Source organism: Mustela nigripes, chromosome 6 (genome assembly GCF_022355385.1).
Source record: "Mustela nigripes isolate SB6536 chromosome 6, MUSNIG.SB6536, whole genome shotgun sequence".
Taxonomy (NCBI): Eukaryota; Metazoa; Chordata; class Mammalia; order Carnivora; family Mustelidae; genus Mustela; species Mustela nigripes.
In genome coordinates, this window is record NC_081562.1 from 79411676 (window position 1) to 79434977 (window position 23302).

Below are 23302 nucleotides of genomic sequence, written 5' to 3' on the forward strand. Positions count from 1 at the left end.
TTAAACCCACAAAGATAAAAGTACTAGTTGGATAGAGAGGAAATGAAAGAATCAACTTATGTAATATAAATTGTTAAAAGGAAAAAAGCAAGCTCTGAAATTGCAATTATATAAAATCACATTTATATAAAAGAAATATACATATTACACACCCCATATACCATTATTATAAAAAATTGTATTCTTTTTCGTATTTTAAGTTCTGAGCTTTATCTAAGCCCTCTTTTTCTTTCCTCAGTGTTAGCTAATAGAATAAAAATATACTCTCCTATGTATTTATGGGAAAGCATAGAAAAGGTCTAGAAGGACACATGCCAAAAAACAGAGGTTAATTTCTTAGACACAGGAGAGAGAAAGACAGTAAGAGTGATGAGAAGATGACAGCTTCATATGTAAATTTTTGATTTTTCACTTTTAATGATACTATTTTGTGCATTACTTCTGTAATTGTTTAAAATATATTCTTTAGGGGCGCCTGGGTGGCTCAGTGGGTTAAGCCGCTGCCTTCGGCTCAGGTCATGATCCCAGGGTCCTGGGATCGAGTCCCGCATTGGGCTCTCTGCTCAGCAGGGAGCCTGCTTCCCTCTCTCTCTCTCTCTGCCTGCCTCTCCGTCTACTTGCGATTTCTGTCTGTCAAATAAATAAATAAAATCTTAAAAAAAAAAAAAAAAGACAGCCCTGGGCATAGAAGCAGATGATAAGTAAATACAAATAAAAATATAAAATGCATGCTTAGTTCTAAATTGTTTCTCAAATCAAGGCTTCTGAAAATTAATGTTCCCAGTGTGATAACTACTCTTTGACAACTTTGATTAAATGACACTTACTTTACTATTTGGGAAATGTTCATCAATATCTTCATCCAAACAGACCAAATCACCCTCTACAACTCTTGATCCATAGGTTGCAAGTCTGTAAGATACTGCCTCATTCCAAATTTTGCTGCTATATGCATGAACGTAGAATATGCGCATTGAGTGGGGAAAAGAAAACCATGCCTGGATACAACCCTCCTCTGTCATGCCAAAGCGATGCAACGACTCCAACAGTGCTCTCTCACGAACTTTGAACTCAGGCATCAAGGAAAGTGTGCCTTTAGCATCCTCTGAAATAAAGAGAAAATCAGTGAGTCAGCCACTTTCATTTACAGGCCAGTTATAAAGACTTTTATTATACCTGCTAAATGAGAGGTAATGAACTATGCTCTTCTAAACTTTAATATGAAGATGACGTTTAGCACCAACTATAAACCTGGCTATACCTGAAGAGTTTTTCTGTCTAATAAAGGTCATTAATCATATGGTCCATTCTCCATTCACTTTCCCTGCTTTAAAAAAAAATAGCAGAAAGCACATTAGTATACCTACTTCAAAATGGAGATAAATTAACTTGTAATTATTCAGATTTCTTAAAAAACAAAACAAAACCACTAAATAAACCTCTGAGCCTACATATTTTTAAAGAGCTATTATGAACATTTATACAGATACTTTTGGGTAAGAAATGGCTGAATCCATCAAGGATGCTAACAGGCCTTGCTAATGGGATGCTTTTTAAAATTAAACTAACGAACTCTAATGCAAAGATGCTTATTCAGGTAGGAATCCTCATTTTAATAAATGTACCAGGTGTTTCTTATGCTCACTCAAGTTTAGGAATCACTGTCATAAAGAAATTATATTCTCAGAATTCTAAATAGATAGAAACATGTAAGTCATTTTGAGAGTCAAACCCATGTGGATTGACTGTAGAACCCAAACTCATAACCATTTTCTTTGGTGCTTCCCAGGAAACATTCTGTATTTACACCATGATATTGAGCTAAAATGTCCAAAATGACTGGGCTGAAAGGGCAACTAAACCAAAAACAGTGCACAAAGAATTAGATATAACAAATAAACTTTTATGTAGTTTGTTTTTAAGTCTCCTCTAGTTGTAGTGTATACTTTCATTGGTACCAGTGTAGAATTTGAAATTCTTAACAACTCTGAGGATTTTTTTTTTAAAGATTTTATTTATTTGACAGACAGAGATCACAAGTAGACAGAGAGACAGTCAGAGAGAGAGGAGGAAGCAGGCTCCTCGCCAAGCAGAGAGTCCGAGGCAGGGCTTGATCCCAGGACCCAGGACCATGACCCGAGCCTAAGGCAAAGGCTTTAACCCACTGAGCCACCCAGGCACTCCTCCTCTGAGGATTTAGACCAAGAAAAACTAAGAAGCTATTTCTCCCCTCACTCCTACCCCCAAACAAGAGTTAAAAAAGACAAAAGTCCTGGATATCTGACCAAAAATGAGTCTTTGACATGTAATAAAATTATTTAATGTGTAATATATTACAAGCTATTTCTTATCACATTTATGTAGCAAAGCAATAAATACCCTCCTGCTGACATAACATTTGTATTGTGTATTTGCATGACTATGTATAGGGTAAAGAAATTTTTAAATACCAGTTTGAAGAAAATATTTCTTTGCTCTATTTACAGGATCATCCAGATCTTCCGGTGTAAGAAATAATTTTATAGCCTCCACCTTTAAAAATCAAGCAAGCAAACATATGTTAAACAAAAATGACAAATTACTTACTTTTTTAAAAAGATACAAATTCTTGGATACCATAAGAGAATAGGCACTTAACAAATAATATTTGAAACTGTAATTTTATCTTCAAGCTTTCAAAAATTAAACAGCACCGTATTTGGAAATATATCTGCACAAAGCAACTTCATACATAGGTTTAAAATATTATGGACTGGAAAAAGTATCTGTCATTTCCATAGTTCTACTTCTGTCATTCTTTACCTCTATCATCAAGCTTAGAATGCAAGTATGAAGGAATCATATAAAACTCAGACTTGACCAACATATATAACAAAAATTGGGAAGGAAGAAAGCATAGGGAAATGGTGATCCACTAATTTCATTTCTGTTCTCAAGTCTTGGAATTGTCTGATCTTACAAATAATTGCCAAAATCTTTTTTTTAATTGCCAATTGGGGTGCCTGGGTGGCTCAGTCAGTTAAGCATCTTTCTTTTCTTTCTTTTTCTTTTCTTCTTTCTTTCTTTCTTTCTTTCTTTCTTTCTTTCTTTTTCTTTCTTTCTTCTCAGAGAAAGTAAGCAAGCACAGGCAGACAGAGTGGCAGGCAGAGGCAGGGGAAGAAGCAGGCTCCCTGCCAAGCAAGGAGCCCAATGCAGTCCTCCATCCCAGGCCGCTGGGATCATGACCTGAGCTGAAGGTAGCCACTTAACCTACTGAGCCACCCAGGTGTCCCAAGCATCTGTCTTTAGCTCAGATCATGAATTCGAGGTCCTGGGATCGAGCCCTGCGTCAGACTCTCTGCTCAGCCGGGAGTCTGCTTCTCTCTCTGTGCTCTCCCTCTTCTTTTACCCTCTCTCTCTCAAATAAATAAATAAAATCTTTAAGAAAAGAAAAAGAGGGGCACCTGAGTGGCTCAGTGGTTAGAGCCGCTACCTTTGGCTCAGGTCATGATCTTAGGGTCCTTGGATCGAGCCCCACATCTGGCTCTCTGTTCCATGGGGAGCCTGTTTCCTCCTCTCTCTCTCTCTGCCTACTTGTGATCTCTGTCTGTCATTTATTTATTTAAATAAAATCTTTTAAAAAAATTTGCAAAAGAAAGAAAAAGAGTCATGGTTGTTTAAATTTTTATGGGGCACCTGAGTGGCTCAGTCAGTTAAATGTCTGCCTTCGGCTTACATCATGATATTAAGGTCCTGGGATCAAGCCCCACATTGGGTTCTCTGCTCAGCAGGGAGTCTGCTTTTCTCTCTCTATCTCTCTCTCTGCTCCTCTGCCCTGCTCATGCTCTCTCTCTCTCAAATAAAAAATAAATTGCCAACTTTAATATTTTCTTTTAAAAACTAAATAGATAAAAAGATGCTCCTTTTTTTAATGTCTCTATGAGGTCCTGTATCGTTATTATTATTATTATTATTATAGGTCTCCAGCACTATGATTTCTAAGTATATGTTTTAGAATAGGAAAGGATCTTAAGACAGATTATTCAACTTAAAATTATACTCAATCTTACAGTAGTCATTCATTCATTCAAATATATATTCAGAAGCTAATTCATTCAAATAAATATTGCTAAGCAACTACTATGTGCTAGGCACTGTGTACTGTACTAGGGTTAGAGTGTTGAGCAAGAGAGATATGATGTTTGTTTACTGGAAAAGACTGAATAAACAATAACAGTAAAATATACTAAAACCTAAGATGGGAAGTCCAAGAGGCTTTGAGGTCACAAGATAAGAAGAATTCAATTTTTCTTGGGAGTGGGATGAAAATTTAAATTGAGATGCAGAGAATGTACAAGTTGGGGCAGGGATGCTTCAAAGGAAAGAAAATATGGCTGTCGAGCTGTGGGGCCAGCCTCTAAGCTGGCCCCCAATGATCTCCACTGGCTGCTACTCATGCCTACCACAGTCCTCCCCCACACTTATCAGGGTGGGTCTGTGTGCCCATTAAGTGGGACAGAGCCGGAATAAAAATGTCACTTTCCAGATTACATTATAAAAGACATTGAGATTTATGTTATGGTCTTGTGGTCTCTCTCACTCTTCTGTGCTCCTGGACTCGTCTCTCAGAGAAGTCATTCCATGAGTAGCCCTATGCTGAGAAACTAAATCTTCCTGCCTACAACCATGGGAGTGTGCTTGAAAGCAGGTTCTCTATGCCCATTCAAGTCTCCAAAGACTACAGCCTGGTTGATAGTGTGACTGCACACCATGTGAGACCCTGATGCACCAACACCCAGTGAGGTTGCTCCCAGATGCCTCATCCTCAGGAACACTGAGACAGTAAATGTCTGTCAATGTAGGCCACTCAGTTTTGGAGTAGTGCGTTACACAGCAACAACTGATAACATTCTAGCAAACTTTACAAAAATGAGAAGCATGGAATATGAAGTTTAAAAGACAGAAGAGCTTTTGTTTAAATGTTATGAGAAACAGGAATTTTATACAATTTGATGTCATATTTTTGGAACTGTAGGGTGTTAAGTTTTCTCTAAATCCTCTATTAAGTTTTTTTTTTTTAAAGAATTTGGTGAGTGCTGGCCAATTCTCCATTAAGTCTCAAACAAGTAAGAAACACAGGGACACTGCATTCAGTTTGCTTTATTATAACGTGATACTAAAAATATAGTAGCGGCTCAAAAGTGTTCAATAATGTAGTATGTGGTATATGTATGTGTGTGTGTATATATGCATTTATATGATGGGTTAAGAAAGCAAAGGGCTGGCTTATGTAGTAAGTACAACCGACAAAACAAATCAGATCATAGTTTTATTTAAATTCATACCATTTTACTCTTCAGCAAAGCCAGTCCAATCTGGTCGGTGTGAACTTTCCTTCCCATCCCAAATCTCTGTGGTCCGTAGTAATTTACAAATCCTTTATTCTACAAATACAAGAAAACCAATTAATTAGAAGAATATTGTGGGGTGCCTGGGTGACTCAGTCAGTTAAGTGTCTGCCTTTGGCTCAGGTCATGATCCTGGGGCCCTGGGATCAAGTCCCACAGCCTTCTCCCTGCTCAGTGGGGAGTCTGCTTCTCCCTCTCCCCCTACTTATGCTCTCTCGCATGCTTACTATCTCAAATAAATAAATAAATAAAATCTTAAAAAAAAAACAACTATATTGTTATGGATTGCATACCCGTGTTCCCCCCAAAATTCATATGTTGAAATCTTAACCTCCAGTGAGATGATATTTAGAGGTGAGGACACTGACACATGACCTTTTTAATTAGGTCATGAGGATAGAGCTCTCATGAATGGAATTAGTTTCCTTATAAGAAAAGAACATGGAGCTAGCTCCCTCTCTTTCCATCACATGAGAATACAAGAAGAAGATAAGGCTGGTGCCCTGATCTCAGGCTTCCAGCCTCTAGCACTCTAAGAAATAAACTTCTGTTATTTAAAAGTCACCAAGTCTGGTTCTTTGTCATAGACCCAAAGTGACTACAACAAATAAGTATAATTACTGTGTCAGAATATGTAACCAAGTCTTTCTCTTCATATTTATTTTAATGAAAGAATATTATAATCACTGATACACACGTAAGAGCCAAATGGTCTGAAAAATGGTATAAAGTTAAAGAAAAGAAAGGAGAAAACCAAACAACTAAAAGATAGAAAATAAAACCAACAAAAAAGCTTTAAGAGTATGTCAGATTTCCATTCACATTACTGAAGGGATTGTGGGATGCAGGTCTTCCAGTGCTAAACCAGCAAAGTTCCAAAACAAACTGTTTACCTAGGACTGGATCTGATTTTTGCCCAGAAGCTCTTTCTGATTTTGAGATGCTTCTGCTGTCTGGTGAGGCTGGGAATAAGAAATAAATTTACTTCAAACCCAGCAAGTCTTGGTTCCTTTATACATAACAATTCATTTTTTAGTTATCTCAGTTTCTGAAGGCCTGGGCCAAGACAATGACATGGCATCACTTCCCCAGGAAGAGAAAATTGTAAATTACTCTGCAACCTTAAAGACACTGGTCAGGGGATAAACATGCTCTCACAAAGAAAACACTGGGTCCAGATCGTTTCTTGAAAGCTAAGAATTTTTCATGCTCACTTTATAAGTATTTCTCATAACAATTTTTATTTCAAATTTAGAAAAATAGTATCAAATAATACTCTAGAATAACCAAAAAAGCTTTAAGTACGTCTTCAAATTATTTAGGACTGGATATAACAAAAGTTACTAGAAGTCAAAGTTAAAACCCTCTAAAACAAAACTTCAAAGACTTTTTTTTTTTTTAAACTTCAAAGACTTATTTGCAGAATTAAAGTTGGCTAAAGTTAAAATCATTCTTTTGTTTTTTTTTTTTAAAGATTTTATTTATTTATTTATTTATTTGTCAGAGAGAGAGAGAGCGCGAGCGAGAGCGAGCACAGGCAGACAGAGTGGAAGGCAGAGTCAGAGGGAGAAGCAGGCTCCCTGCGGAGCAAGGAGCTCGATATGGGACTCGATCCCAGGACGCTGGGATCATGACCTGAGCTGAAGGCAGCTGCTTAACCAACTGAGCCACCCAGGCGTCCCAAGTTAAAATCATTCTTAATGGAGATTTTATAATAGGCAGTTGTATATTCATAAATTCCAAATGAAAGATGGGCAATAAATGCTATCAGAATCCAGAGAAACTCTCTCTCCTTTGTTTAAGGAATATCATTTAATAACAATTTTTTGAGGGAGGAAAAAGTTTAGGTAGGTCTAGGAAAAAAGGAAAAAACCCATCATATAAAGAATATTCAATCACAAATAAACGTGAATTTAGAAAATCTTTCATTGGAAGTCATTTTCCTGACCATAGGCATAATAGTGATTTAAAAACCAGTTTTGCTTATTTGTTTTCCTTTGGAGAGGAATAAAATTGTGTAAAAATGTCTTTGTGGTCAAGATCTTAGATCAGTGTTTCTCAGTGTTAGCTGTAGAGTAAAGTCACCTAGGGAGTTTTTAAAAAATACTAATAACCAAAGCTGCATTCCCAAATGTTCCTATTTGATTGGTTTGGGGGTAGGGACTGACTGCTGAGATTGCCTAGAAGCACTCCAGATTGAGGATTACTAGTTTAGATCAGGGGTTGTCAGACTACTAACGGCCCAGAAGTCAAATGTGGCCAACACTTGTTTTTATAAATAAAGTTTTACTGGGACACAACCATGCTCATTCATTTATGTATCGTCTATGGCTGCTTCCACACAAGGGCAGAAGAGTGGTTGCAACAGAGGCCATATGCCTACAAAGCCAAAATTATTTATTATCTGGTTCTTTACAGAGAAAGCTTGCTAACCCAAACATAGTCTAGATGATCAGACTGAAGGTTATGGCATATTGAGATGCCTGGAAAATGTCACTTTTATATTTTAAGTAGTTATTATTGTAAGACATAATAAAATGTGTATGATTTACCATTTGTATGCATTGAAAAAAAATTCACAATTAGATTGAAAAGAAAAAAAAGATTGTGCATAATTCTGTTAAGTAATATAACTATTTAATTAACAAAAAGTTCTGGAAAAAAATCACTGAACAAAATTTCCTCCCAAATTAATCCCTTTGCCTAAAATACTATTCTAGGGGCGCCTGGGTGGCTCAGTGGGTTAAAGCCTCTGCCTTCAACTCAGGTCATGATCCCAGGGTCCTGGGATCGAGCCCGTATCAGGCTCCCTGCTCAGCAGGGAGCCTGCTTCCTCCTCTCTCTCTGCCTCCTTCTCTGCCTACTTGTGATCTCTGTCAAATGGATAAATAAAAAAACTAAAATAAATAAATAAATAAAATAAAATACTATTCCATATGGCACATGCTAAAAAAACAAACACACAAACAACAAAAAGCACCTCTCTTCTTATGCAGATAGATTCCCCCCATAACTCTATTTTTAAAATTACATTAAAGTTTTTTTTTAATACAAAAAATGTACTAAGAAGAAAATTAATAATAAGCCAAAGTGCCCTAATTATCATTTTTTAAAAATAATGACATGCATATAAAAAGAAAAGATACAAAAGAAAAAAGTTTCCCTTTTTGTCTCAACATAAAGATAAGGCCTACAAAGATTTTCCTGTTACACTATTTTAAAATTGAGTTTTCTTACCTTAACATTTTCTATTGCCTCCAAAATTCTTTCTCTCAGGTTTGCAGAGTCATTTATTTGGCTTCTTAAATTTCTGATGATAATATCAAAGTGATTTCCTTTGAGCTGACCGAGTCTAAGGGAATCATCTACAGATCGAATATTAAACACATTCATTCTTTTCTTTTCAATTTCTTTTTCAATATTTTTCAACCTATAAATGATAAATCATATAGACTTGTTAAATATTACACTTAAAAATTAATATAAGGTTTAAATGACAGTTGCCAGACAACTACTTTTATCAGAACACTAAAATTTTTTTTGAAATTCAAAAGGTAATGCTATTTCAACAAATGTGCACTAAAAAAAAATTACTCTAGGATTATATTCACAAAGTTATTTTATGAACTGAACAATTCAATCATTTATAATCTGCCACTTCTCAAAGTTTCTGTATTAAAACTACCTATTTTTCAGTATAAATTTAAGACGTAACATTATTTAGAAGATAATCATATTAAGGCAGAATGTGCTGCTCAATAAGCCCTTAATCAATTAATTACTATTGACAGGAGGTTAACATGCTCCTACTTAATATGCTCCTAGTGAGTTTTTAACCTCACATTTATTTATTTGATGCAATGAGAAAGTAAAGTTCTAGCTTATAAAGTAATGTCAGATTACCTTTCTGGAGTCACTTTTCTAACAACCATTGCTTGATAGGTGATGGCTTTCTTGTCTTTTAGGCCTGCATAACTAAAATCTGAAGGAATCACACCAAGTTTGATAGCTAAAAATCCAAGTGCTTCAAACATTTCCAGATTTTCTTTCCGTAGGGTAAAGGCTGAAACAAACAAAAATCCCAGATTATACACACACACACACACACACACAGAGCTACATCAACTACTTCTTAGTAGACTAATAGATCTAATAGATTAATATAATGAATCAAATTATTAATGTAGCCATTTTTTAACAAGATATAAAATCAGTGTTTTAGATTTCAGCAGTCATTTGAAAAATGCTAATTGGCTCAGAAAATACTTATTGAAAAAACATCTAAATTCCTTAATTTGGCATTTTTATCTGAACTCAGTCTCCCTTTTCAGTCTCTGCATGTATATGCTGTATGACACAGAGAATGTCTCAGAATCTGTGGGTGGATTTAGAGCCTTCCACAGCTTTGTACTTTCACACATTTGAATCCTCTGTTTAAAATGTGTTCCTTCCATTTTACTGGCCATACTTGTGTTTATTCTTCATGATCCAATAGCAGCAGCAGTTCTCCCTTAAGTTCTTCCCAGGTTCCCAAGACTGAATGCTCCTAAAGCAGGGATCATGTTTGTTGTCTCAACTGTTATACCCATAGCCTAACACACAGCAAATAATTGCTGAATGGATAAATAAACTCCACAAGGTTGATTACACAAACTTGCATGTCTCCACAAGTTGTCATTATCAATACCATGACACATGCCACCATGCATTATAATTTCTCTCTTTATGTTTGCTCACCCCATAAACTGGGAGCTTCAGGAGTTTCAGAGATAAAAATAGCATTTGCTTTGTGGTAGGTGTTTAAAAACAGCGTGGGAGTTAGATTGTGAAGGTAGGGAGAAGGAACAAGCCCAGTACCAACTACCACCAAAGAAATTCCTCAATATGCTGGCCTATATACCTGCCAGCATTGATAGTAACAAAATACCTCAAGTCACCGTTCACCGTATTTACTTATAAGATACATCAAACTACTGCCCTCTTCCCTCAAACCATGAAAACAAATGCAAGTTTTTTTTCTGTAACTGTCATCAGCAGCTACAAGGGTTTCCCTGAATAGTGAATACTCTAGGAAAGATGAACATTAAACATAAATGTGATTCAGGAAGTAGAAAGATGTGAAATGTATGTATATATCTATCCATCCATTTATGAATAAATAAAATAGCTAAACATAGTATCACATTTTAGAATATCATAAGTTGCTTAAAAGAATGGGGAAGATCTATATATTTATATCTTCATATGAATAATCTCTAAAAACACAAAAATAGTAGGTTAAAAAATATAGATAGTGCATATAATTTGTGGGAAAAGTAAAAATCTACAATGCGATGTATATTTTCAATGTTTTAATTTCTACAAGAAAAATATTTTAAACTTAAGTGTTTAAAAATTGTTAAAGTATAAACAAACAGCTATAACTTCTAAAGAATATTCAAGCACTATCCATTACTTTCTAGATTTATTTTTACTACCAGGGCCACTATTTTTTGTACTTTCATACAGCTCCCCAGATTTCTCCAAATGTTCTATTACAGCCAAGATAAGTTAAATGCACATGATCTCTGTTATTCTTTTTTTTTTTTTTTAGATAAACATATAATGTATTTTTATCCCCAGGGGTACAGGTCTGTGAATCGCCAGGTTTACACAATTCACAGCACTCACCATTGCACATACCCTCCCCAATGTCCATAATAAAACCCCTCCCCCCAGCAACCCTCAGTTTGTTTTGTGAGATTAAGAGTCACTTATGGTTTGTCTCCCTCCCAATCCCATCTTGTTTCATTTATTCTTCTCCTACCCCCCTTAATCTGTTATTCGTAAAGAACTGATAAAAGAGGTACAAGAAAGGAGACAATCATATAAGCTAATTCTGTGTGCAAAATCACAATTTGTTCTTTCCACTTTTGGGTATCCTAACCAAATAAATACAAATATAAACATCTGATTCCAGGACAGCTGTTTTTATGACTTACTTCAAATGAAATTTTTAAAAAATTTATTCATTTGAGAGAGATACAGAGAGAGACAGAGCACAAGAAGGGGGAGAGGCAGAGGGAGAGAGAGAAGCAGACTCCCTGCTGAGCAGGGAACCCAACATGGGGCTCAATCCTAGGACCTGGAGATCATGACCCAAGCCAAAGTCAGATGCTTAACCATCTGAGCCACCCAGGTGCCCCAATAAAATGAAATTAAAAGCCCATTCGTAAAATGTAGAGAAATTATAACCTCGAGATATTTCAGCTTTTTGTTTTAAGATTTAATCACAAACTTGAAATAAAATGATTTCAGAAGATGTGCTGGCTAAAGATATAATGGTCAATAAAATAAAAATGATCCTTGCCTTGGAAGCATTTAGTCTTAGGAGGCTGCAAACAATTTGAGGAAGTGTTGCTGTTCTAGGGGTTTGAAGAACGAAAAGAAGTATGGCAAACAATCAAAGCATTAAGATCAAAATATCAAATATTTCAGTATTGGTAGGATTTGTGGGACCCTATTATTTTATGGGGCCTATAATATCCTCCCTTTCCCAAATACATACCTGTGTAAAGGTGAGTTTTATTCTTTTGATTCAATCAAAACAAAAAATTCCAAAAGACTGAATGTAAGAACAGATATTAGAATCGAGCTGACTTTTATTAAGGCAGATATTAGAAAGATTTGCAGAATTGTAAAATAATACCTCTTGTCACTAATTTTTTAGTTGAAAAATATGGTTATTTTTCATGTTACTAGTAATAGGTTTCTTTAAACTAGTTCATTATTTTTAGATTTTCTGGGGTTTTTAAATTGAAGTATAACTAACACACAATATTACTTTAGTTTCACATGTACAACATGGTGGTTCGACAATTTCTCTAGTTTAAAAGGTTAGAAATCAATAGGTCATAACCACACAAACAAAAGTTGTTTGGGGTATACAGTAACTTATAAGAGCTATACTCTTCAGGTGTCCGAGAACCAAATGTTTGAGAGTCAATTAAGAATAATGTGAAAAAATATAGTAGTCCCTCAAATATATCAAATCTGTGGAACTAGACAGAAGTCACTAAAATATCTTAAGAGCCAAAGAAATGTTAAGCAAGCTCAGCCATGCAGGAAGGAACCTCCAGATTGTCTGAAATTATATAATTTGTTGCTGGTTAGCTTCAGTGCATAAGGATTTTTTTTAATTGGGGATTATCTAGAACTTAGAATATTTAGGAGAATCAAATCCATGATTTTGGTATTTGTGTTAATAAATCTGTGTCTTATATATGTGGAATGTTTAAGAGAATGAGACTTACCTAATTCCGATTATAAATGCATATAAATTTATATAATTATAAATTATAAATGGAAATCAAATTATAAATTGATTTAAATTTGTCTTCTTACTTTGAAATCTCACTAAGTTAGTAAATAACATGGGAATACACAGGAAAACTTAAAGGCCACCAAATTTATACTTTTAATTTATAAGATTTATAACGTTTTCTGATTACTTGGAAAAAGCGAAGTGCTTTAAAAAAAGAAAATGAACTATACTAAACTTTAAAATTCAATTTCCACTTGTAGCCATATTGGAATAATCAGTACTAGATACGACCTCCCATTATAAACAGATAGCTAGACAAAACATATGGAACACCTGTTTGTAGCCACTGGAGAACAGGCAGCACAGAACTATGATTCAAAAAGAAAAGGAAAACAGGAAGTGAGCCTAAAATACTGTGTGTTTTTGTTTGTTTTGCCTAGATAGTTTCTAGACCATAGCACAGGGAAAAAGAATCCAGGTAGAACACAGCATTTATGCTGAATTAAAAGGGTTACAGGTTAGAGCTCAGGAAGGCTGAGTGATCAGGAATCAATAGGGCAGAGTTCTAGATAAGATGAAGCTCTGTAGGCAGAAGTCCAGAAATCTGCATAGGTGATCCCTTGAGGTATCTGCTTATTAGTGATCTGCACATGCCTAAGATCAACTGCTATATACCATTTATCTAATATTGCATAATAAGTCACCCCAAACCTTAGTGGCTTATAATGTTCACTTATCCCTCACAGTGCCTGTGGGACAGGAATTCAAGAGCACCTTAGTTTGGTGGCTTGAGCTCAGGCTCTCCCACGAAGTTGCAGTTAGATGTTGCTGGGGCTATAGTTATTAAAAAGCCTGACAGGAGCTGGAGAATCTATTTCCAAAGGGACTCACTCTCATGGCTGACAAACGTGCTGGCTGCTGACCAGAGGCCTCAGTTCTCCAATGGACTGCCTGGATATCCTCACAGTATATTAGCCAGCTTACCCCACAGTGAGCAAGCCAAGAAATAGGCAAAAAGTAGAATGCTTTTTATGACCTAGCCTTAGATGTTACACACCATCACTTCTGCCATATTCTACTGGCCACAAAAGGCATTTGTGTGAATACCAGAAGAGCACTGAAAATCTACTTGGGATTGACAACAATGATCCATCTTCTGGCACTAATACTATTAGTCCCACTACACACACCCCAAATTCAAAATATACTCTCTTTCTGTCAAATAAATGTACTTAATACCATTAAACTGTACATTTAATAGTGGTTAAAATGGCAAATTCTGTTATGTATATTTTATAACAATAAAAATAAGTTTTTTTAAGTGTTCTACTTTTTAGATAGGTATATTTGTTAAGAATTTTTAAAAAATGTGTTATTTTGTTCTTACAAAAGGTTGGCCTGTGCAAAATATGGGCAAGGCATACTTTACCTTGGTCTTTTTCTTTGTTCTTAGACTTGTAGATACCCCAATATCTCCATACAATTCTCTGGTGAACCATCAATTCCTCCCCTTAATAAATCCACCGAATTATTCATAGTTTTTATAAAACTAATTTAAACTAATGCATAAAAAGTTTCCAAAATTTTTTAGTTCAATAATTCAAATTAATACAGTGAGAATTTCAAGCAGTATAAAATCTATAACTGCTTAAATCCCTTATCAGCAACTCTCCTTTCCACATTGAAAGCTACTTTTGCTTTTCCTTCAAAATAGATTTATCTGTTACCATTTACTGCATGCCTCATGTGTCAAGTGCTGTACTAGCAGCTTTCTCATGAATAAGGCAAATCACACACCAGACAAAATTTCAGGACAGAAGACATCCACATTTGAATAATTATATATATTAAAATTTTTCATTAATTATTTCATTTAATAGTTAGAATATCATTGTGAATTTACCATTACCCCATTTTAAAAGTACAACCAAGGGCGCCTGGGTGGCTCAGTGGGTTAAGCCGCTGCCTTCAGCTCAGGTCCTGGGATCGAGTCCCGCATCGGGCTCTCTGCTCAGCAGGGAGCCTGCTTCCTTGTCTCTCTCTCTCTCTCTCTGCCTGCCTCTCTGCCTATTTGCGATCTCTCTCTGTCAAATAAATAAATAAATAATCTTTAAAAAAAATAAAAGTACAACCAAATGTTACAAATTATTAAGTTCCTTGCCCATGGTATTATTTTTTTTTTCATTTTTCCATTTGTGGAAATTAGTCTTAAAGAAACTAAAAAGTTCATAGACCTTTTTTATGAACTGAAGTCATAATATAAAATAAAACCCACAGAGATTCAAGGTCCAATCTCTTCATTTATACCAGAGTCCCTACATTATATAATCCTGTTTCTGTGCCTCATATAATCTGTGTGAATTTGTGTTGCTGCTTTTATCTTAAAAGCATTGCTATATAAGGCCAATATTTCTGATGAACACAGAGGCAGAGATCCTGAACAATATCCTAGCAAGCCAAATCCAAAAAAAATTTGGAAAAAAAAATTATTCACCAATCAAGTGGGATTTATTCCTGGGTTGCAAGGATGGTTAAAAATTTGCAAACCAATCAATGTGATACATAACATCAATAAGAAAAACCATGTGATCATTTCAATAGACACAGAAAAAGCATTTGCCATAGTACAACATCCATTCATGATAAAAATCCTCAAAAAAGTACGTGTAGAAAGAACACACTTCAACACAAAAAAGGCCATATATGAAAAACCCCCAGCTAACTTCATTTTTCCCCTATTTTATTTTATTCCAGTGTTCCAAAATTCACTGTTTATGCACCACTCTAGTGCTCCAGGCAATACGTACCCTCCATAATACCCACCACCAGGCACACCCATTTTTTATGAGAAAGAACTGAGAGTCTTTTCTCTAAGGTCAGGCACGAGACAAGGATGTCCACTCTCACCACTTTTATTCAACATAGTACTAGAAGTCCCAGCCACAGCAATCAAAGATGGAAAGAAATAAAAGGCATCCAAATTAAGGAAAAAGTAAAACCTTCACTATTCGCAGATGGCATGATACTATACATAGAAAACCTGAAAGACTTTATCAAAAACCTGCTAGAACTCATAAATGGATTCACTGAAGTCACGGGATACAAAATCAATGCACAGACATCTGTAGCATTCCTACGCACTAATAATGAAGCAGTAGAAAGAGAAATTAAGAAAACAATCTCACTGACAAGTGCACTAAATAATAAAATCTTAAAAAAAAAAAAAAGATACCTGTGAATAAACCTAACCGAAGAGGTGAAAGACCTATATTCTGAAAACTATAAAATGCTTTCTTTCTGAAAGAAATTGAAGATGACACAGAGAGATGGAAAGACATCCTGTGTTCATGGACTATAAAAACAAACATTGTTAATATGTCTATACTACAAAGCAATCTGCACATTTAATGAAATCCCTATCAAGATATCAATAGCATTTTTCACAGAACTAATCCTAAAATTTGTATGGAACCACAAATGACCCTGAATAGCCAATACAATCTTGAAAAACAAAACTGGAGGCATCACAATTCCAGACTTCAAGTTATATTACAAAGCTGAAGCAATCAACCCAGTAGGGTACTGACACAAAAACAGACACATAGATCAATGGAATGGAAAAGAAAATCCAGAAATGAACCCACAATTATATGGTCAACTAATCTTCAACAAAGCAGGAAAGCATATCTAATGGGAAAAAGACAATCTCTTCAACAAGTGGTGTTGGGGAAACTGGACTACTTTGTTACACCATACACAAAAATAAATTCAAAATAGATGAAAGACCTAAATGTTAGACCTGGAAGCATAAAAATCCAGGAAAGAGCATAGGCAATAATTCTCTGACACCAACTGTAGCAACTTTTTTTGTAGATAGGTCCCCTCAGGTAAGGGAAACAAAAGCAAAAACAAACTACAGGCACTACGCCATAATAAAAATCTTCTACACAGCAAAGGAAATAATCAAAAAACTAAAAGGTAACCTATAGAATTGGAGGAGATATTTGCAAATGATATATCTGATAAAGGTTTAGTATCCACAATATATAAACTCAACTTCCAGAAAAAGTTGTTGCTACAACTCAACATCCAGAAAACAAATAATCCAATTTAACAATGTGCAGAAGACACAAACAGACATTTCTCCAAAGAAGACAAACAGATGCCTGCCTGGGTTGCTCAGTCTGTTAAGCATCCAACTCTTGATCTCTGCTCAGGTGCTGGTCTCAAGGTCATGAGTTGAAGCCCTGCATTAGGCTCCAGCCTGGATATGGAAATTATTTAAAAAAAAAATGGATTATGGACATTGGGGAAGGTATGTGCTATGGTGAGTGCTGTGAAATGTGTAAACCTGGCAATTCACAGACCTGGACCCCTAGGGCTAATAACACATTATATGTTAATAAAAAATTAAAAAGTTTTTTTTAAAAAAGGGAAGGAAAAAGAAGAAGACAACATACAGCTGGCCAACAGACACATGAAAAGATGAAAGATGTTCACCATCACTTATCATCAGGGAAATGCAAATCAAAACTACAATGATATATCACCTCACACCTGTCAGAATAGCTGAAGTCAACAATACAAGAAACAACAGGTGTTGGCAAGCATGTGGAGAAAAAGGAACACTCTTGCACTATTAGAACAGCCACTGTGGAAAACAGTATGGAGTTTCCTCAGAGTTAAGAATAAAACTTCCCTATAATTCAGCAATCTCACTACTGGGTATTTACCCAAAGATTACAAAAATACTAATTCAAAGGGATACATGCACCTCTACATTTATAGCTGCAATATTTATGCTTCCAAGATATGGAAGCAACCCAAGTGTCCACTGATGGATTGATGAATGGATAAACAAGTTGCATATACATAAAATGGAATATTACTCAGCAGGAAAGAAAGAATGGAATCTTGCCATTTCCAATGACATGGATGGTGCTAGAATAATGCTAAGTGAAATAAGCCAGTCAGAGAAAGACACATACCATATGATTTCATTCATATGTGGAATTTAAGAAACAAATGAGCAAAGGGGGGAAAACAGAGAGACAAATGAAGAAACACTCTTAACTATAGAGAACAAACTGCTGGTTACCAGAGGGAAGGTAGGTGACGGGGATGGGTGAAATACGTGATGGGAATTAAGGAGTACACTCGTCATGATGAGCATTGGGTGATTAAAATAAAAACTTAAAAAATAAATAAAATAATGTGTTTAACCAGGAAAAAAAATTAAAAAGCTTTGCTCTATCTATAAAACAAGACCATCTGAAACACTTCCTATTCTTCATGTAGGATACAGACCAATTAAACCTGATCAGCCAAACTTGTAGAGTAAGATTTCATCAGTTCCTTCCAGGCCTAAGGATTGAATATATCTGCTAAACAGTGATTTTCAAAATGTGGTCCCCGGGCTGAGCAGAAAAAGTGTCACCTTGGGCATTTCTGAAAGCCCTGCCCCAAACCTTATAAACCAGAAACTCTGAGAATACAGCTCAGAAATCTGTTTAACAAGCCCTTTTCGTGATTTTTAATGCATGTTAAAGCTTGAGAACCTCCTCTCTAAAAGAGTGACAAAGAAGGAGCTCCTTGAAAGGAGGTTCTCTGCCTTGCATGGTGAAGTTCATTTGTTTAGATAACAAGGTGTTCTCTTCACTTTCCCAAGCACAGCAGACATGCTCTACTTATCTGAGTATTTAATTTTAATTAAAATAACTTCTAAAAAATGAAATCAAGATTTATCTCCAATAAAACTTATTAAACACAAAATAACTCCTTCAACCTTGTACATTTGTGACTATGCTAATTATAAGCATCTGTGCTAACCATACTTTGATCAATAAGGTTAATTCTTAAAATTAGTGTAATTCGGAAGGCTTTATCTTCCACTAAAAACCACACCCAAATATTTTTTCTGACACCCCTCTGGTTAAGTCTATTTAATTCATTTGAAATTATTAATCTTTCACACTATTTTAACTAACTTTATCAAAGAAAATGGTAATGATTTATTACATTACCTGTATATATAACTTTTTGATCCCGGCATTCAAAAAGAGACCTTTTCCTGTGCTTGTGTGTTTTTTCCCGAAATCTTACTGTAATCACTACATTTGGATTACCAGCATTATAACTAAGTTCGGGGAAAGATTTGGTTTCTACAAGGTTTCCAAACTTTTTGTTGATAAAATGATGGACTGCTTTTCTGTGGTCTTTGTTTGTATCAGGTTTAAAGGTAAATTTGGAATTTTCTTTCTTTGCATCCAAATATTTAAAGAAGTCCGATGCTTCTTCTTCAGATACCAAGTGACAGAGTTCCTTAAACTCAAGATTTGGTTTTACAACAATCTCACTGTTTCTACCAACAGTTATTAAAAAGGGGAATTTCTGCCTAATAGCACTATGCAAAATAGCCCTCTGGTTTTTGTCAAGGATTCTGCCCAGTGAGAATTCAGGAGATGATCCAATTAGCTCAGTTTTAGAATTCCACTTCTCTTTTATATCGCAGGCAAAGTGATTCAGTAATTCGTTAGTTTTTTCATCTAACAAGTTGCCTAAAACGTGAACTTTTTCTTCTTCACTTTTGGAAGTTCCATCACTGATAGTATCTTCCTTTTCTGAAGGAGACTGATCATTGTGGTCATCATCAGAGCACCCAGTGAAAGTACTGAATTCTTGGTTCCTTCCCTCTTTAAAGGATAAATTTTGAAAATCAAGTTTTGTCTTTTTGGCAAAATTATTTGGCTCAGGTTGTATTTTACTAATCAGCTCATTGGTGGCCTTATTAACTAACTGTCCCTGTTCATCAATCTCTATAACAACAAAGTCACTTGGTAAGCTTTTTATAGTGCCATGAAATCCAACATGATCAGTAATGAAACGCAAGGAACTAAACCTGATCCTAAAATCTGTATCCTCTTCCATTCTTAAATAACAATGCCTACAAAAGAAACAAAGAGGCAGTCAGTTACCAGAAAGAAAAGTTATGGATAACAATAAAGAAATATACTTGTAGGATTTTTCTTTCTCCCTTTCAATCATGAGTCCCCTTAAAAGGCATTAGCAATTTATTTCTATATGTCATGTGTATTTTCACTCTTCTATACCAAGATGAATTAACAGGTAAACTTTTCTGTTATAAATGATGATTTGCAACTTCATTCTTCACCCACTCCAAGTTTCCATCTATATCCCGGATTGAAATGGATCAGTTTCAAGTTTACTTTAAAAATAACCACTTGTAGGCCCACAAAGAGACCAGAACATAGGACTGAAAGTTATTTGTCTAAATCCCATCCTTGAAAATTTCCAGCTAATTCCAGAGAATTTGTGGCTAGATTTTTATATATTAGGGGTTAGAGATGAGAGAAAGGACTAGAAGACAGGAAGAAATAGTCCAAATTGATAGATAAATGAAGTTCTAAAAACCAGCTTGCAACTTGATTATGCTTCAAAACACACTTAAATTAATCATGAGCCTTAAACTTTCTTGAAAACCTAGTTCCAGACTTTTACAGATACAAACTTTTGATGTTGATCCACAGGAAAATTCCAACTGTCCTACTGGCATCAGAGAGAAGAACACTTCACAAATCTTAAGCAGTAGGTAAGAGAACAATCCTCTGAAAAAGCCTTTATTCACTCTTCACACAGCCTACAGTTACCATACCAGACAGTGCTATATCAAAGATAAAATACCCAGGGACCACATACTATTCACATACTAACGACCTCTCTAGGTAACTCATCATCTTCTGGACCTTCATCCCATTTCTAAAATGTATTCTACTAATCTGAACCAATTTAGTAAAGCGCCCCATGCATCGTGTCACATGGAAATCACAGCAAAGTCTCTATATCCTAATTTCCTAGACTACATAAGGATATATTTATTTTCCTCTGTTCCTTAATTTCCTGCATAGCCTCCTCAGTTTCTTGCCGTAACTGAAACCTAGTTATTTCCCCATGATGCTGCTTCTCTAGTCCTCTCAAGTGAAGGCTATTCTTCCTTTCACACCTACTTAACTTAGGACCTGGAGGAAGTAAATATTTTCTGTTTGCCACTTCTGCAAACTATTTCTCACTCCTTTACCTCCCCCAAATCCCAACGCCTTTGAAGTTCATGCGATCAGATCAGGCTTTGTCATCTGCTATCATCTTCTCTTTGGTCTCCAGACGACTCCTCTTCATTCACAGATGATTTTAACAACTCCCTCAATGTCTTCCCATCCAGCATGACTTCCATGTCCATCCATATGCATCATCTGTTTAACACCACAGTCCCTCTGTTCCTTGATCTCCACTTCAAGTCACTTTTACTTCATCTTGGTCATAACCTTGACTTTCTCAACACCAAAAATTACATCAAGTTTAAGCGTCTGGCTCTCTGATTACTCTTGCTGTCCTTCCATCATTTATCACTCCCATCTTAGAAATTCTTACATATTGTGAAGGTCTCGAATCTGCCTCTACTTAACTAGTCCACTATTGCCTATTTTCCACATGGCCAGAACGATAATTTGAAAGGTAAGTTAAATCATATCACAACCCTCTTTAAGACCTCTAATCATATTGATAATGAAATCTAAATTACTTACCTTGGCTTCCAGAGACCGCTAAGATTCTGGACTCTATCTGTTCTCCAAATTTATCTTGTACCCTTTCCCATTACGCACTATACTCCAATTACAATGGCTTTCTTCAATTCCTTGTGTTAACTGTTGCCGCTGATTAAATTAGTAATTCCTCAGTCACAACTCAGAAAGGTTGTCTCTGACTGATATAAAGGAACCAACGGATCACTTTCACTTATGATAACCAGAGAAAGCATAATACAAGGGACCATTTAAGTCCTCCAAACAATTCAAGACATAGAAATAAGGTAGAGACATATCCTAAGTACATACAAACCAAATATGCAATGTGTTAGGGAAAACTAAACAGCCCAGATACATGAACAATAGGAGGAAAAGTTTTGTAGTACAGTTCTGGAAAATACAGCTAGGATTAGAACCAAAATGCTAGACAGTGAATGCCCAACCAAGAACTTGGGATGTGTCAAGTGGTCAACATATAGCTACTGGAGGTGTTTGAGTAGAAAAAACGACACAGTCCAAAAAGACGTTACAGTAAGATGAATGACGGCACTGAGCAGATCAATGTGATGAAGTCCAAGAGCTGGAAAGCAGTCATCGAGAGCAGTTTTAGGACTGTCCTAGTAAAGAATAATGATGTACTCTTTCCCCAGTAGAAGGAAGAGGATATAAAGACCTTCTAAGCTACTGGGTTAGCTAGAACACCTTGGGAAGAACGTAATGTTCAGGGAATTACAACTGAGCATCTTAGTAATACAAAGAGTGGAACTGAGCTGGAGGGAGGCTAGAAGCCCACGTGGAGTTTAACACAAATAGGCAGTATTCCTAGACAGCAGACTTCTTGACGAGGGTGCGGGGCGGAGACGAGTGGCTGACCCAAGATTGGGGAATTGTTGGTTGGGGGCAGATTCTGCGGAGATGTTAGAAAGGCAGCAGGTAGCGCTTTTCCCCTCCTGCTCTTCCTTCAAGTGCCAACGCTCCACTGCAGTCAGGCCTATTGGCTTTCCGCCACCAAGTCGCAGAACTAGTCTCTGGCGGGGTTGCCTTCTGGCGCATCCAAAGTACCCCGAGCACAACCAGTGTCTCCACCTGCTTCTCCCTCCACAGCCCCCGCCTGCCCCAGCGCTGATACTAGCTCACGTCGCCTCCCTCTTTCGGGCAAAAAGTCGGGGGTCCCAAGGCTAATCTTGTCATTGCCCCGCACACAGCCCCTATGCAAAGCAAGAAGCTCTACGGGTCTACCTCGCGTCCAAGTTAAGGAATTCCTGGGCACAACGCTGCGCGCATGTCCGGAAGTCCTAAATTACTTCGTCTGCGACAGCGGCGTATTTAAAGGGGCAGGCTCCCACTTAAAGAGGAGCCTTGCGCGAGACCTGGAATTTCTCCCGCTGCAGAGCCGCCTGGCGGCGTGCAGAGGAGGTACGGGGCGGGGACTGGGGCGGGGACTGGGACGGGGACTAATATTTTGGGCCCACCCCGTTCCGGTGCTCTCGCAGGCCGGGGTTCTTCCGCAGCCGGCTGAGCGGGGGCGGTGCCCCGGCCGCCCTGGCGCCCCGCTACTGGGCAGGTAAGGAATTCCCGCCATGCGCGTCTTCTCCACTGGGCGTCCGCGGCCCGCGCTCGGGTCTCCATCCCTGTGCCCCCGAGTTGTTGAAGGACGGTTTCGGATGAAAAACCGCCTTCTGTCTTCAAAATGAGAAAAGTTAGAGAGGAAGTAGGGGGTGTGGGCATAGTTTGCTCCCGGGTGCGTTGGGTGGGTTCCCGCGAGGATCAGTTCATCCGACCTGAGGAGGAAGCCAGGGCTTGGAGAGGCGGCTCCGAGTCCTTCTGGGGCTCAGTCCCACCTCGCGTCAAGGTTTTTCGCAACTCCGGGGCGGTGTGTGGCGGGAACCGGTTGACGAAATGAATTTCTTGCCCGGAGAACCAGGAAGTAAGGCCGGCTCCGGGCCCAGATACTCGTCGCGTGGAAGGCGTTCTGGGCCTCCGCGAGGTTGCGCGCCTCCGCGAGGTTCCGC

The 23302-nt window shown here is 37.0% G+C and overlaps 2 protein-coding genes across 10 annotated transcripts in view; one reads left to right on the forward strand and one right to left on the reverse strand.

Moving 5' to 3' along the window:
• PUS7L (pseudouridine synthase 7 like) overlaps nt 1–22878 on the reverse strand; it is a 29709-nt gene extending 6831 nt beyond the window's left edge. Inside the window, exons 1-8 of one of the 5 annotated variants that reach the window (XM_059402932.1) lie at nt 22530–22554; nt 21291–21469; nt 18714–19633; nt 9291–9450; nt 8625–8817; nt 5325–5423; nt 2451–2532; nt 828–1105 (exon numbers count right to left, since the gene is read on the reverse strand). In XM_059402932.1, the coding sequence (XP_059258915.1) occupies nt 828–1105; nt 2451–2532; nt 5325–5423; nt 8625–8817; nt 9291–9450; nt 18714–19617 (1716 nt within the window). In that variant the 5' untranslated portion in view covers nt 19618–19633; nt 21291–21469; nt 22530–22554. Of the gene's footprint in view, nt 1–827; nt 1106–2450; nt 2533–5324; nt 5424–8624; nt 8818–9290; nt 9451–18713; nt 19634–21290; nt 21470–22529; nt 22574–22762 lie in introns of those variants that run through there. The other 4 variants (XM_059402931.1, XM_059402933.1, XM_059402935.1 and 1 more) reach the window with 4 other exon arrangements.
• IRAK4 (interleukin 1 receptor associated kinase 4) overlaps nt 22766–23302 on the forward strand; it is a 53117-nt gene continuing 52580 nt past the window's right edge. For 2 of the 5 annotated variants that reach the window (XM_059402942.1, XM_059402938.1), the window contains exon 1: nt 22766–22854. The gene's annotated coding sequence lies outside the window, so the exon portion shown is untranslated. Of the gene's footprint in view, nt 22855–23136; nt 23218–23302 lie in introns of those variants that run through there. The other 3 variants (XM_059402939.1, XM_059402940.1, XM_059402941.1) reach the window with 2 other exon arrangements.